This window comes from Exophiala aquamarina, assembly GCF_000709125.1.
Source record: "Exophiala aquamarina CBS 119918 chromosome Unknown aczIA-supercont1.2, whole genome shotgun sequence".
Classification (NCBI taxonomy): Eukaryota; Fungi; Ascomycota; class Eurotiomycetes; order Chaetothyriales; family Herpotrichiellaceae; genus Exophiala; species Exophiala aquamarina.
In genome coordinates this window covers 1770874-1783942 of record NW_013550586.1, presented here as the reverse complement: position 1 = coordinate 1783942, position 13069 = coordinate 1770874, and the positions used below count along the sequence as shown (strand labels likewise).

The window sequence follows — 13069 nt, the reverse complement described above, 5'->3', positions numbered from 1 at the left end:
TACGGATGTGAAATCATGCATTGCGTTTTCGAACCCTGTCGGTGGTTCTAAACATGAGCGATGCGATTTGATACTGAGACGGAATTAGTGACATTAAATTCGCTTACCGGGTCAAATTAGTTCCCATATTGTCTAGTGGTAGCACAAGACAACGCCAGATTAACAGTAGCAATGTTTCAGCGACGGCCACACTGAAGAGCAGATACCCTATTCACCACCTTGAATGTCTTCTAGTGCACCAGGACCGCTGGGCTACATGATTGATGACAGAGCTATCCCTGGTAGGGGCTACGGGTGGCTACCTTGGTGCCTTGATGACACATTCCAAAGAGGACCTGATGGAGAGAGCCTGATCGGGTTACATGAAAAGTGCATTCAGCAAAATGCCTGGACAGATTGCTTCCACTGTAGGATCGGATTTCGGCCGAAAGCGTGTGTGCGTGAATTGTGTTGTGTCCCTCTCGTCCTTCTCTTAGTGACTCGGAGTTGATCGAATGATATTGTGCTAGTCCGAGCCAGGCAAATCCAGCGCCGCTATAACTATTTGCTCCCTCGGCCAGGAAGCGGCCTTACCGCCTTCAGGAAGCGCCATCCGCTTCGGTCGCGGCTGCAGGCAGAACGGCCCAGCGCAGGCCACCATATCACGCATTGAATGTTGGTCTGTAGTCGCCAATCAAGGAGACATTGATTGAGAAACTTGGGACCTGAGCCATCATCCTTCAGAAGAGGTATTTCACTGTCAAAAATTACTGGCCACGGAAAGATCAGCAAACGAAACACCACTTTGCATCCCTGGCTTTCCATAGAGAGAAAGTAAACAATGGACTTTGCACCATACCAAGACGGATCCCCAGAGCTGTAGGTGTCTACATAGGCCACTCATTACAATACCGTGACTGATGGTTTCTCAGAGAGCGCGCATTATCCCCGCCGCCTGGCAAAAGAGGCTCTATTGAGTCACCACGAGTACGATCCCCTCCACCTCAGAATAGACCATCCCAGCCCATTACGCGAGCAATTTCGGATGTACAACCACTACCGCCACCAAGCTCGTTTTCCAACGATGCATTCTTGGGTGGATCGTTGTCTCGAGAAGAGCGAGGTCAGAGTCTAGAAGCCTTCCAGTCGAGCCTACCTATGCGTCTGGACCACGAAGCCATGCTTTCATATCTCTTGCTACCTCCCGCTGGCGGCGTACTGCTGCTCATACTGGAACACAAGAGTGACTACGTGCGATTCCACGCATGGCAGTCTAGCATGCTATTCTCGGCCATCTTCATTTTGCACTTGATCCTGTCATGGTCGAAATTTCTCTCCTGGCTTCTCTTTGCCATCGACCTGGTCTTGATCGGCTTCTTGACAATGCATGCTTACCGGGATGTGGAAAACCTTGAGCATTTCGAAGTTCCCTTTTTCGGCCGTCTGGCCAACTCGTTCGTTGATAACGAATGAACAAGCATATGGAATCTTGCGAAGGCGTTTTTCGGATAGGGCAAATGTGTGTTGGCAGACCTTTTAATCATGGATAATCAAGATTTACTTCGGCCTTCTAGCGACTCACAGAGTCTGAGTTGAGCAGGAAACACAGTTCAAGACATTCGGAGTTGACCTATGGGAACGGACGTCGAACTCCGGCCACCAGCCATCATTCGACTTTAATTGGATTTCATCAAACTAAACTTTGTGAGCCTTAATTTCCCCAGCGCACCCGTTTCATTACTGACTAGAAGTAGCATCATGGCAAGACAACTTCGTATTGGAATCCTAGTGCCATCTTCCAATACTATACTGGAGCCACTGATCTCTGCCATCCTCTCCTCCATTCAATCAGAGGAGCTTTCCATTTCCGTACATTTCTCACGCTTCCGGGTCACCACAATCGATCTTACACACAATGCTAACGCTCAATTTGAGCTTGGAACGATACTTTCAGCCGCTCGACTGCTTGCAGATGCTCATGTTAATGTCATAGGGTGGGGTGGGACATCGGCTGGATGGCTTGGTTTCGAAGTGGACGAGAGATTATGTGCCGTAATAGAAGCTGAGACTAAGATCCCAGCAACGACCTCAACACTAGCCCTCAACCAGCTACTATCACTTCATGGGGTGAAAGCTTTGGGATTGGTGACCCCCTATCTGGAGGAAATTAACGATAGAATTAGCAGAAACTATTTGACCGCGGGAATCGCAATCGAGAAGTCGCGGGAAAACCATCTCGGGATCACGGACAACAACAAGATTGTCATGGTTGATGAGGGAACCTTGGATCGAATGGTACAGGAAGTGGTAGATAACGGAGCTCACGTGGTTACCACATTCTGTACTAACCTGCGCGCTGCACAACGGGTCGAATATTGGGAGAAAACTCATGGGATCATTGTTCTAGACACAGTCAGCACGGTGGTGTGGGGAGTTCTGAAGATTGTGGGAGTCAACACAGGGCTAGTCAAGGGCTGGGGTCGGATATTCGAATAAACCACAAGGGATTGACCATGTCAAAGCTTTCCGACTGCAGTTCACATACAGTACAGTAAAGTCGATGGCTGCTATCGATTTATCGAATGTTTGGTCACGTGGAAGCAGTCAGGTGCTGATATACCGCTTGGCAGATTTGTTGGATTTCCGTGGGGTTGCTGGGCAACCAATCTAGGCAGGGAGACCTAAACATTCGTCACTCCGTTGGACATGTACAAGCACTCCAGTCGAGATCCGAACCTCCATCTGCAAGACAACTCTTGACAAAGCACAGACATTCTGAATATAATCGTACCTATTCGATGTTCTTTTACTGCCTGCTACCTATTCAATCAGGACAAACAATTCTACCTATCGCCAGAGTCACTCGTTACAAGCTGGCACGATGCCAGCAGGCACCGCATCCGAGTCCGGCGCCCCTCCATCTGTGCCATTGAGCTGTAAGTTGCACTCCAAATCTTGACGAACCGGAGCATTCTCTGATCATAATATAGTCTCCAACAATTTCTGGGGACGAGATGATGCCGGCGTCGAACCTCTCCTAACACGAGTGCAAAATGCCCGAACCACCTGTGACGAACTCAAGGCGTTCTATACTGCGCGGGCCGCATTAGAGGAAGACTATGCTAAGAAGCTGCTCAGCTTATCCAGAAAGCCACTGGGAAGCACTGAGCAGGGTACACTACGCGCTAGTCTCGATGTCGCTCGGGGGGAAACCGAATCTATGGGCAAGCAACATGCCTTGGTTGCTCAGCAGATGAAGTCCGAGTTGGAGGAGCCGCTGGCGGCATTCTCAGGTGGCATGAAAGAGCGCAGAAAGATTGTCCAGAATGGAATCGAGAGGCTCTTGAAGACCAAGCAACAACAGACTGCTCATGTCTATAAGAGTCGAGACAAGTACGAGCAGGACTGTCTGCGTATCAAAGGCTATCTTGCCCAGGGGCACATGGTCATGGGTCAAGAGGAACGCAAGAATAAATCGAAGCTGGAAAAGACACAGATAAACATGGCCGCCAATTCGAATGAATATGAAACTGCAGTTAAGGTCCTGGAGGAAACGACCGGCCGCTGGAAGAAGGAGTGGGCAGCTGCGTGCGATAAGTTTCAGGACCTCGAGGAGGAACGACTTGACTTCACAAAGTCTTCCTTATGGGCTTTTGCCAACATTGCTTCCACAGTCTGCGTCTCTGATGATGCTTCTTGCGAGAAGATTCGTCTGGCTCTGGAGAATTGTGAGGTCGAGAAGGACATTACCTTTTTCATCAAGACCTGTGGAACAGGGCAAGAGATTCCTGGCCCCCCCAAGTATATCAATTTCTGTCGTGGCGATGTCGACACAGCTTCGGAAGTTTCGGAGGATGAAAATTACTCGGTTGCTCAGTTCCCCCGTACCACCAATCCAGCCTTCAGATCTTCGTCTCCCACACATTCGCACGCTGCGTCCAGGAGCACTCGAGACGGTACACCTCAGCGCATGTCTGAAGAGCCCACGGGCCGCGAAGAGGACGATATGCCAGCACCAGCCAACCCCAACAGCGGTCGACCAGCTCCGCTGAATTACAAACAACCTACTCCCAATGTACCTCCCAATTATTCTCCTTCGCAGCATGGTCATGTCCCACAGGTCCCACATAACCAATATCCTACTGATGGAATGACAATGTTTTGTCGGACAGATGTGCCTGGCTCCATCAACGGGTCGACATTATCTTCCAACACTCGGCCGGAGAGTAGAGACAGTGCAAGTGAATATTCTGCTCCTAGCTCATTCACAAGCGCGGAGCCAGCTTCTGGAGCTGCCTCTCCAACCAAGATGGGCCCCATCAACGGAGTCCCACTACCTGGCATGACCTCGCCTGACAAGAGTGTGCTGAAGAAGAGATCGGGCTTCTTCAATAGTCCCTTCCGGAGGAAATCACGCAAGGAACATGAACATCCCAGCACCAGCAGTCCTCCAAACCGCAATGATTGGAATGTCTCTGCCTCAACCACTAGCCGGATCAACCTCAACCCTACAGTATCCAGCACACAATCCAGTCCAACCAAATCTCCGATTCGAAACCCTTTCAACAGAAATGCCGGTGTTGTCGCCCCAGAAGGAGAGGAAGCTGCGGATCCTCGAGCTAGCTTCCAGCTAAACGTTGGCAACAACGTGTTCGATGTAGCCAGTCCTGATAGCCATCAATCAACACCCAAAGCAAGCGCACCGAACAATCGTCGAAGCCAATTTCTCCCACCTTCATCAATTGGTGATGATATGCACGATCCAATTGCCCGGGCCCTTGCAGACCTCAAGAGCACCTCGGGAAGCACTGGCATGTCCAAACAGGCTAGTACACGGGTTGCTGTCGATCGCTACCATGGAGTTGCGACTCCAGCTCCAGATCAAGAGGTAGCTTCAAGACCATCCCTAATGAGTGCTGAAAGTCAGGCAAGAATTGCAGCTCAACGAGGGACACCCCCTCCGGCCTATGATACTGCCAGTGGAAGAGCTCAAAGTGCTTTGGGAGTTCCTCAGCCTGCGCATACTAAGAAAGAAATGTTGAACCGTACACAGACTTGGGGAACAGACTCAATGGCCTCGGCCCCCAGAGGAAGTCAGCAGTCAAGGCCGGGCACCCGTGATGGACGAAGAAGCCCAGGCTCAGGGATGATGAGAGCTGCAAGCCCTCAGCCTCAACAATACCAACAGCGGTCACGCAGTCCAGCTCCAGGAATGGTACCCCGAGCGGCAAGTCCATTACCTCAGCAACAATACCGGTCCAGAAGTCCGGCACCTGGAATGCAACGAGCAGCTAGTCCACAGCCTCAGACATATCAACAAAACCCAAACATGCGGTCTCGTAGCCCTGCTCCCGGAATGATACACCAGAATTCAGGTTCTCATGGCCAATCGGGCTCGCAATACCGGGCAGCTTCCCCAAATCCTTACACCAGACAGTCAAGAGGTCAGCCGAACCAAGCTTCACGACAGGGTAGCGGTATGGAGATGCAACTCAGCTCGCAAGATGTAACAAGATACGATGGCCCAGGAAGTGGACGGAACCGACAGAGCATGAGGCCTAACTCAAGCTTCGGCGGAGATCGCTACCAGCAAGCTCAAGGTCAGGGGTACGATGGAGGTAGAGACCCAAGGGGGAGAAGTAGTGGTGAGATTGAGCTGCGACGGGAGAGGAGCAAGAGCCTGGCCAACATCCCACTAAGGGGAGCCCCACAACAACAGCCACTTTTATACTACGGTACGTCCCTTCCAAGCACGCACACCTCCTGAGTTTGGTTTTCTAACAATGCCTTCCAGCTCGTGCTATGTACTCTTATTCAGCAGCGATACCAGAAGAATTGAGCTTCGGCAAAGGCGACATTCTAGCCGTCATGAGACTGCAGGATGACGGCTGGTGGGAGGCTGAGGTGAAAGAGAGTGTTAAGGGGGTCAGAGGTGGAGGCGTTGGCTTAGTGCCAAGTAACTACCTCCAACGGTGTTGATGAAAAGGCGAGCTGACATTCGAATTTTTGCACATTCTTGCTGAATTTCCTCGGCATTTGCGAATGAACGGCATTTTGGACTGGACTGGAATTTATGCATACGCGGGGAGTGGCCGTCAGATATGTACTCCTGGATATGTGTGTGGATGTCTTTCTCCCTGCCCCACCTGGCACGCGTATCTAGCTGGTGTGTATTGAATGCATGGAAGACTGCGGGTACGTACTTATGGGCGCGTGCTCCACATCTGTATTTATCGATGGGGAGGAGATGGCAGAGGGAGAGCGCCAGATCAATGTATCAGACCCCAGACCCAGACCATTAGCCTAACCATGCTCCAGGGTTGGCAACATACACATACATACCCAGACATCCAATCGAATTTGACAATTTGTTGTCTCCATTCAGGTTCCTTCGTTCATTCAGATTTCCAACATCGCTCGTCACTGGTGAGTAGCAGCCGAGGGCCGACGGACGTCCAATCCATGGCCCGTGGAGCACCCAGGCCCGTACTTGTGCAACGGCGCATTCATCGCATCTCTAACTCTTTCGAACTAAACTTACACATCCTACTCATGAGTTCCCCCTCCCGACGGACGACCACGGAGATGTTTTGAATTGCCTAATAATGGATAGCGTCCAAGTCGGTCAGGAGGAAAAAGGAGTGCCCGTGACCCGGGCTGAGCAGAGAGCCTTGTACACGTCCAAACCGGGTACATACATTGTACGACGCTCGGCCAGCAGGCTGGAGGTCCCCGTCTCGTGTCGTGTCGTGTCGTGTCGTGTCGTGTCGTCTCGTCTCGTCGCGCGAATGTTTTCTCTAGAGTCTGCTTATACAACGTAGCCGTCACACATATCACATATCAGATGTGCCCCTGGAGCTATACAGGAGTCTAGGACCCACGATATGTGCAATGTCCATACAGTCAGACTCGCTAACTGGAGAGAGTCACCATGCTGTCTCTACCCTAGCCAGCCTGAGGGACCATGCGCATTGCCTGGAGAGGAGGATAATGTATGCGGGTGGAGAAGCCCCTTTGAGGAGCATAGTCCCTCGCTCACTGTCTCTGGTCCAGTGTCAGGTAGGATCAGAGATTCTCGTGACAATCGGGCGGCGGATTCTCTGCTGTTGCTTCCTCAAATCGTTTCCACCCTAATACTGTATTATGTGTACACATGTACACGAGAGACTAGGTTTATGAGCAAGTACACAAATAATACTAATAATCATGTGTCGAGGTAGGTCCGTCTGTAAGGAGTACATGTAGCACCACAACAGCGGCAACCCCACATTTCAAGGACATGGTGCCTGAATATCATTTTGGCCTTTGTCGCAGGGGAGGATCATCCCCACATTGCAGGGTATGGAGAACTGAGCATGCACTACGGAGCATGCACTAGTAGCAGCTACCTGACAGATACAAACACGTGATGGAGGACAGCATTGTGTTGTATACGAGAGAGAGACATCTGTTTGTCCACTGCGACCTCCCCATCACACGAAGACATCGCGAGACTCGGGGACGATGGAGGAGGAGGCCGAAGATGTCCCGAAAGGATGGAGCGATGCAGCGAGCAACTGACGCCGCAGTCTTTAATGGGGCTAGGGACTAACTGTACCTGGTTAATTCCTCGTAAACAAACCTCAGGTTCAAGCACGAGGTACAGTATGTACAGTGGTGGCGCGCCCGGCACTTGATATGAAGCCGTAAAAGGTCGATTTAGGCAGGCGTCTGTTTCATGATCCCAGGGTCGCAAGCAGACCTGGATGGCTGCGGAGCACCTAGATGCTGCGAGGTACGAGTATTCCGTACACATATGTGTGGAGTGCAAATGCTGTCCGTTCCGATATAGTTGGACTGTCAAGTAGTTGGATACCTTCAGTAGGTATTTTCGCGCCAGTGCTGGAAGTTGCCGTGGCCCGTGGGTAGGCCCGAGCTGCCGAGGGGTTCTCGGCTCAGCCCCTAAGCCAGGAACTCAGAAGTGAGAAGGGTTCAAAGTGGTCACAAAGTAATCGGGTAGACTCCCCGAGTGTACGCCGTCGTCGTCATCAAGTGCCCGTCAGTGTCACCCCGGTCTCCCTTTGAGCTGTGGTATGGCCCCGGGAACTATTGATGTCGATCGTTAATTTACCCCAGACGGCTGATGTGTCCGTAGAAATAGAGGTAGCAAGGAATCTTGCACGTACGGAAAAGGAGCTCGGTAGATGGCACTCTCGAAAGACAAGGCCCTTCACGGCTATTTCACGCCTAATGGCGTAGGCTAAATGCCCATATGCAAACGACACAGCGACACGAAACACGGAAAACGGAACACGAAGCGGTGGTGTGGTGTGGTGTGGTGCCCCCCCCACCCGAGCGGCTTCGCCTAGCCAGGGAGACGAGAGAGAGAGAGAAGAGAGAGGAAAGATTTTGTGTTTTTCTCGTGGACGGCCTTATTAGGCAATCTTGAGGAAAGAAACACTGAGCCTCCCGCGCCTTCTCTTGCAGAATCAGTTGGGTTAAACATAGTACTGAATAGTGCCGCCTAGACCTCTCTTCTCATGCAAGGAGATTCTTCCCCGGGCTCTGCAGACAGACCAGCGACGTATGGTTCCCCCGTAGCTAGGAGCTAGGGGTAGCTATCGGTAACTGTGCCTCTGTACAGGGGGACTGTCTGGCCATGTCGGAAGTTGTCAACTTGTAAACTCGCAGGGGTGAAAGTGGGCTAAGTTTGCCAAGGACGGCGCAGCGTGTAACATGGGATGAGCTGCTGACTACCTTGTATTGCCTGCGAACTCTATCTTCTTCCACCGGCATTCCGAGGTATGACTTTTCTGGGATGGCTCTGGTTGTTGTTTGCACGGGGTGAGTCGCCTAATTTATCGGTTGCCATATTTATGAGTGGTCCAGGCTGCGGTCAAGGCACCAGACCAGACGAGGAGCTGCTTCTGGAAAGACAATGATTGATGTCTCAAACAATTGCCATTTCTGCGGCCCCCTTTCTTATATATTCTTGGCCGATGGAACGTTGCTCGGTGTAAGTAATTTCGTTCAAGCCCTCTAGATACCCAGCCTCATGGCTATGTATAGGTCCAGTACGAGTAGGTACTCGCTCGGTGGCTCGTAGTATATACTTGAATAGGAAACTTCACCTCTTGGCTGGAGAGATACGAGGGCTCGACCCTAAAGTGAATTCAACGAAATGTCCAAGGGAGAAGAAAGTTTGGCAATGCCAGAACAAAGAAGAAACAGACCGAGTTTGCAGAACCATTTGGCTGGTAGGCTCCCGAGTACAGAGTCCATCAACATTTGCTCCGGCAGCTCCCAGCAGAATGCACCCTTGCCAATTAATAGCGTAAAATATATGCAGCTATTACGGCAATTTGCCACGACCGAGGTGTGATAAGCAAGCAAGCTACTACTAAGCGAGCCTGCCATTGGAGGCCTTTTTGGCTTGCATGTGCTGGCCTGCTAATGTAATTGCCATGCTTGGAATCAAAGGCGAGGTCAGGTCCGAGGGGCCCACATGCCCACCGGTGATTTCCCAATCGCGGGGCTGTTATTTTTGACTCGATTCTTCTGTATCGTATGTAACAACACTGATGCAGCAAGAACATTTTGGTGGGACTGCATAGCGATGTTGACAAGCAGCTATGTCAACCCATGCTTATCTATCATTTACGGGTGTACGAGTCATGAAGTGGCAGCGCCTTCTATGAAACGCTCCTCTGAATTGTCTCCCACTGAAGCAGCAATATTGATGCTCCTTTGTATTGCAGGACTCGGTCTCTACACAAGGCGACCGGGTGTCGCTACATATGGGGATCCGGGGCGCGTAGCGTCCCCGATGATGGAAAAGATTCATCATCGCAATGATGACCTGGTATGCGACGCCGCCTCAGTCAACATGACCAAAACAGTGACAAGCGGAATCTTTTCGGTGGACACACTTGTTGAATTATGTGCTTGCCAGCGATATCGCCGTGGACCCGATTTCAAGGGTTCATTCCGCGGGTTGGTGATTCCAGTAGACGTGGGCAGCCATCATAACAAAAAGGACTTGAAATTGGTCCTATCAATGAATAGAGGTCCGAGATAACTTTTGATGCCTTCGCTTTCATATGACACAAGATAGGAGATGCTCACATTCTGTGGCTGTGGTCGAGATTTGTGTAAGACAATACATCTGACGGATTCGAAGTCGGATTAATGTCCATGTATTGTAGGTGTTGAGGATCCTCGGAGAAGCTGGTGTCAAAGTATTCGTCAGTTTGTTGAATGCCAGCCCAATTCTGCATAGAGTTATAGTCCCATCTGTTCATCATTGGCGGTCCGCCAATGGGACTATCCCAACTATTGCTCCAGTTCAGAGAGTCGAACATGTTGTCCATGAACATTTCTTGGTTTGCCGTGTTTAGCCCCTGATCACTGCCAAATGTGTTGGCAAATGAAACATCAATATATGTTGGTTTGAAAGAAGGTCCGGCAGATGAAGGCGCGGGAATTTGACTGGTGATAGATGTTGGCGTGTCTATGCTGCTTGGCAAGCAGGTATCTTGTTTGTCCATTAGGTCCGGCGCATGCTTTCTGCTACCTTCCCATAATCTAAGCACAACTTCCAGTGATCTTTTCGCCGTCGTTGACCAAATTTGTAGCTCTGCAAGGACGCCAGTAGCCATCTCCACTTGATGGCGGCTTTGTTCGACAACTTCGGAATTCAGAGGGTCTGAATAGAGCGAAAGCAAAGGGACCATCACTGCTTGATAAAGAAGCCAGGTAGCGTTCCATCCTGACATCTGGCATGCCTTTTGTGCTCTCCATGTGGTTGCAATTTCATTGATCAATTCTGCTGAAAGCTCCCTACAGAGCTCAATGGCAGCCTTCTTTTCCTCGCATAGCTTTTCCCAGGGGATTTTTCTCATAGAATACCACAGCAAGGCCGGTCTGTGGAGAATGATTCTATTTGTCAGGTAGCGCCATCTCATAACATTCTTGAGAACAGTGACGCCAGGTAACTCTGCCACATTGGGCTGAGGAGACTCGCTCTGAACGGAAGAATGCTTATACCACTCCAGATATAGAGCATCAAGTGCATGTCGTTCATGCTCATCCAGAAGCGGAGATACGGCAAGGCTGTCTTCCATGCGAGTACTTATGATAGCAAAACGAACGTTCTCTTGGACGAGAGTTAACATAACTGTCGATTGACCCTGTCATCAAGTCGTCAGCAGGAGAGGAGGGTTAATCAAGGAATATGAACTCACAATTGGTTCTTGGGGAGGCTTCGCGGTGATGGCATAGCTCATTCTTCCCATGCTCGGGCGGCCTAAGGTGTTACCCACCCAAGCGTCGAGCATGAATACACACCACCATATCCTTCGCCTCATCTCAATAGAAAAGGCGGCCTTTTGTACCTTTGCAGGGCCCACCCCCTCGGTGTAGTCGCGGTGGAGGCCTAGCATTGTCGCGACTCTTAGTGTGGCACCCATCAGCGCGTTTGCTTGATTGGGGATCTGTAAGTAGTGGAGATAGAAGCCGCTTAAAATGGCTAGTGCTTGGACTGTCTCAAGATGAGCCGAGTCTAACGTATCCATATCCAAGTGCTGCTTGACGCGGTTAAAGTATGCCTGGTGAGTGGCATCTTCTGAAGTACCTGCAGCCACGCTGCCCATGGCCAAGACACTGTTGAGTAAGAGCTGCCATCTTGAGTCCGTCCTCTGGCCAGCCATGTAAGTCTCTCGGAAAGTCGATTCCTCGATCAAGGGGATGAAAGGGTGAACGTAAGTGAAATAGGCATTAATCATGGGGATTTCATCCCACGCAGACGAGGAGGAACCGTCTCCTCGAGCTACGTTTTTGCCCTGTGCTTGAGATTCCGGTGGTGGTGACGGTGCTCGGCTTGGGATCATGCTTCGTTCTGGAGATTTGGCGAGACATTCTGGATCTAGCCACGTGATGACTCGGAGTACTGCCATGACAGAGGATATGCCGAGGTACGAGGAGTTTTGTTTAACCGACAAGGAGAGCATGTTTACATCGTCAGTAATGCCTTGCAATGCTGGGTGTTTGGGCTCAAAGGTATCGTTCCCTTCGTCGGGCATTGGCTGAAGTTGCTCGAGGCTGCCGGCATCGGGATTGACCGGCGGGGGTTTTTCATCCACACTCGGGGTTGTGGGTGAGGGTGGATGGAAAGCATTGGACTTTGAGATAAGCTCTATAAGTCTATCACGAGACATGTCTTTGAGCTGATCCGGGTGAACGTTTGGAAAGAGCTTCTGTAGGATGGCTCGATACTCCTGTAGTGTTTGTGAAATCTTTTCAACAGACCTGAGCAGAAGAAAATCAGAGCGATCCCAGCAATTTCGGGATAACAATGGAAATTTACCGTCTGGAGGGCATTTGTCTCTGCCTTGGTTCGGTGTAATGGCAGGACGCAGCTTTGCGATACCATTGGCAAGTCTCGCATGGGTGCTCGCCATTGCATCGGATTTTGCGCCTTCGACAAGGTTCGCAAGCCCGTACAGTGGAAGTTCGTCTCTTTGCGGCTGAGGCGGTACTTTGATCGGCCTGCTCAGGGCTAGCGTATTGGGCGGTCTCAAAAGTATGAAACATCTTGACCGGTGAGGTTGAGGAACGTGAGCTGGTCAGAGGAGCGACACCAAACTATGAGCTCACGGCCTTGGCATGAGGACGTGATAAGCTGTCCAATGCAAGGGTAGTATTCGAGCCACGAGTTTGGTGGTCGAAGACTCGTTCGTACACTTTTTGAGGCCAAACGTCGGAATGCTTGGCCCTGGTGGATGAGACCATATATAAAGCCGACTCTGTTGATGGTTGTGAGTGTAAATCTTGATTGTGGCGGAGGAGATTAGTGTTCGATGGTCGACTAGGAGCACGAGGGAGGATGGTGGGGCTAGCCAGGGCAGACCAAGATAGGGTCGTCAAGCATAAGCCTCGGGAAAATATGAGTGAAGGTTGGGTAGGTGTGCAGTGGTAGTGGCAGTGGCAGTGGCAGTGATAGAAGAGCAGGGAAAGGGGAGAAGGAAGCAGATCAGAGACATTGTGAGTGAGCAGAAGGGGGCCTTTTTGAGTCATTAATAGGTATGCGGTGCGGATACAAGATGGCAGTAGC

At 50.9% G+C, this 13069-nt stretch overlaps 4 protein-coding genes across 4 annotated transcripts; 3 read left to right on the top strand and 1 right to left on the bottom strand.

Moving 5' to 3' along the window:
- Nucleotides 1–820: 820 nt before the first annotated feature.
- A1O9_02467 (uncharacterized protein) lies at nt 821–1452 on the top strand (the record flags this gene model as incomplete). The annotated part of the gene is made up of 2 exons (XM_013408039.1): nt 821–858; nt 912–1452. The coding sequence occupies 2 exons, from the start codon at nt 821–823 to the stop codon at nt 1450–1452; spliced, it is 579 nt and encodes a 192-aa protein (XP_013263493.1).
- Nucleotides 1453–1737: 285 nt separating this feature from the next.
- Nucleotides 1738–2475, top strand: A1O9_02466 (uncharacterized protein; the record flags this gene model as incomplete). Its single annotated transcript, XM_013408038.1, has 1 exon — nt 1738–2475. One exon carries the CDS (start codon nt 1738–1740, stop codon nt 2473–2475), a length of 738 nt encoding a protein of 245 aa, XP_013263492.1.
- Nucleotides 2476–2860: 385 nt separating this feature from the next.
- Nucleotides 2861–5958, top strand: A1O9_02465 (uncharacterized protein; the record flags this gene model as incomplete). The annotated part of the gene is made up of 3 exons (XM_013408037.1): nt 2861–2915; nt 2970–5714; nt 5774–5958. The coding sequence occupies 3 exons, from the start codon at nt 2861–2863 to the stop codon at nt 5956–5958; spliced, it is 2985 nt and encodes a 994-aa protein (XP_013263491.1).
- Nucleotides 5959–10079: 4121 nt separating this feature from the next.
- A1O9_02464 (uncharacterized protein) lies at nt 10080–12549 on the bottom strand (the record flags this gene model as incomplete). The annotated part of the gene is made up of 3 exons (XM_013408036.1): nt 10080–11147; nt 11202–12264; nt 12323–12549. 3 exons carry the CDS (start codon nt 12547–12549, stop codon nt 10080–10082), a joined length of 2358 nt encoding a protein of 785 aa, XP_013263490.1.
- Between the last annotated feature and the right edge of the window lie 520 nt (nt 12550–13069).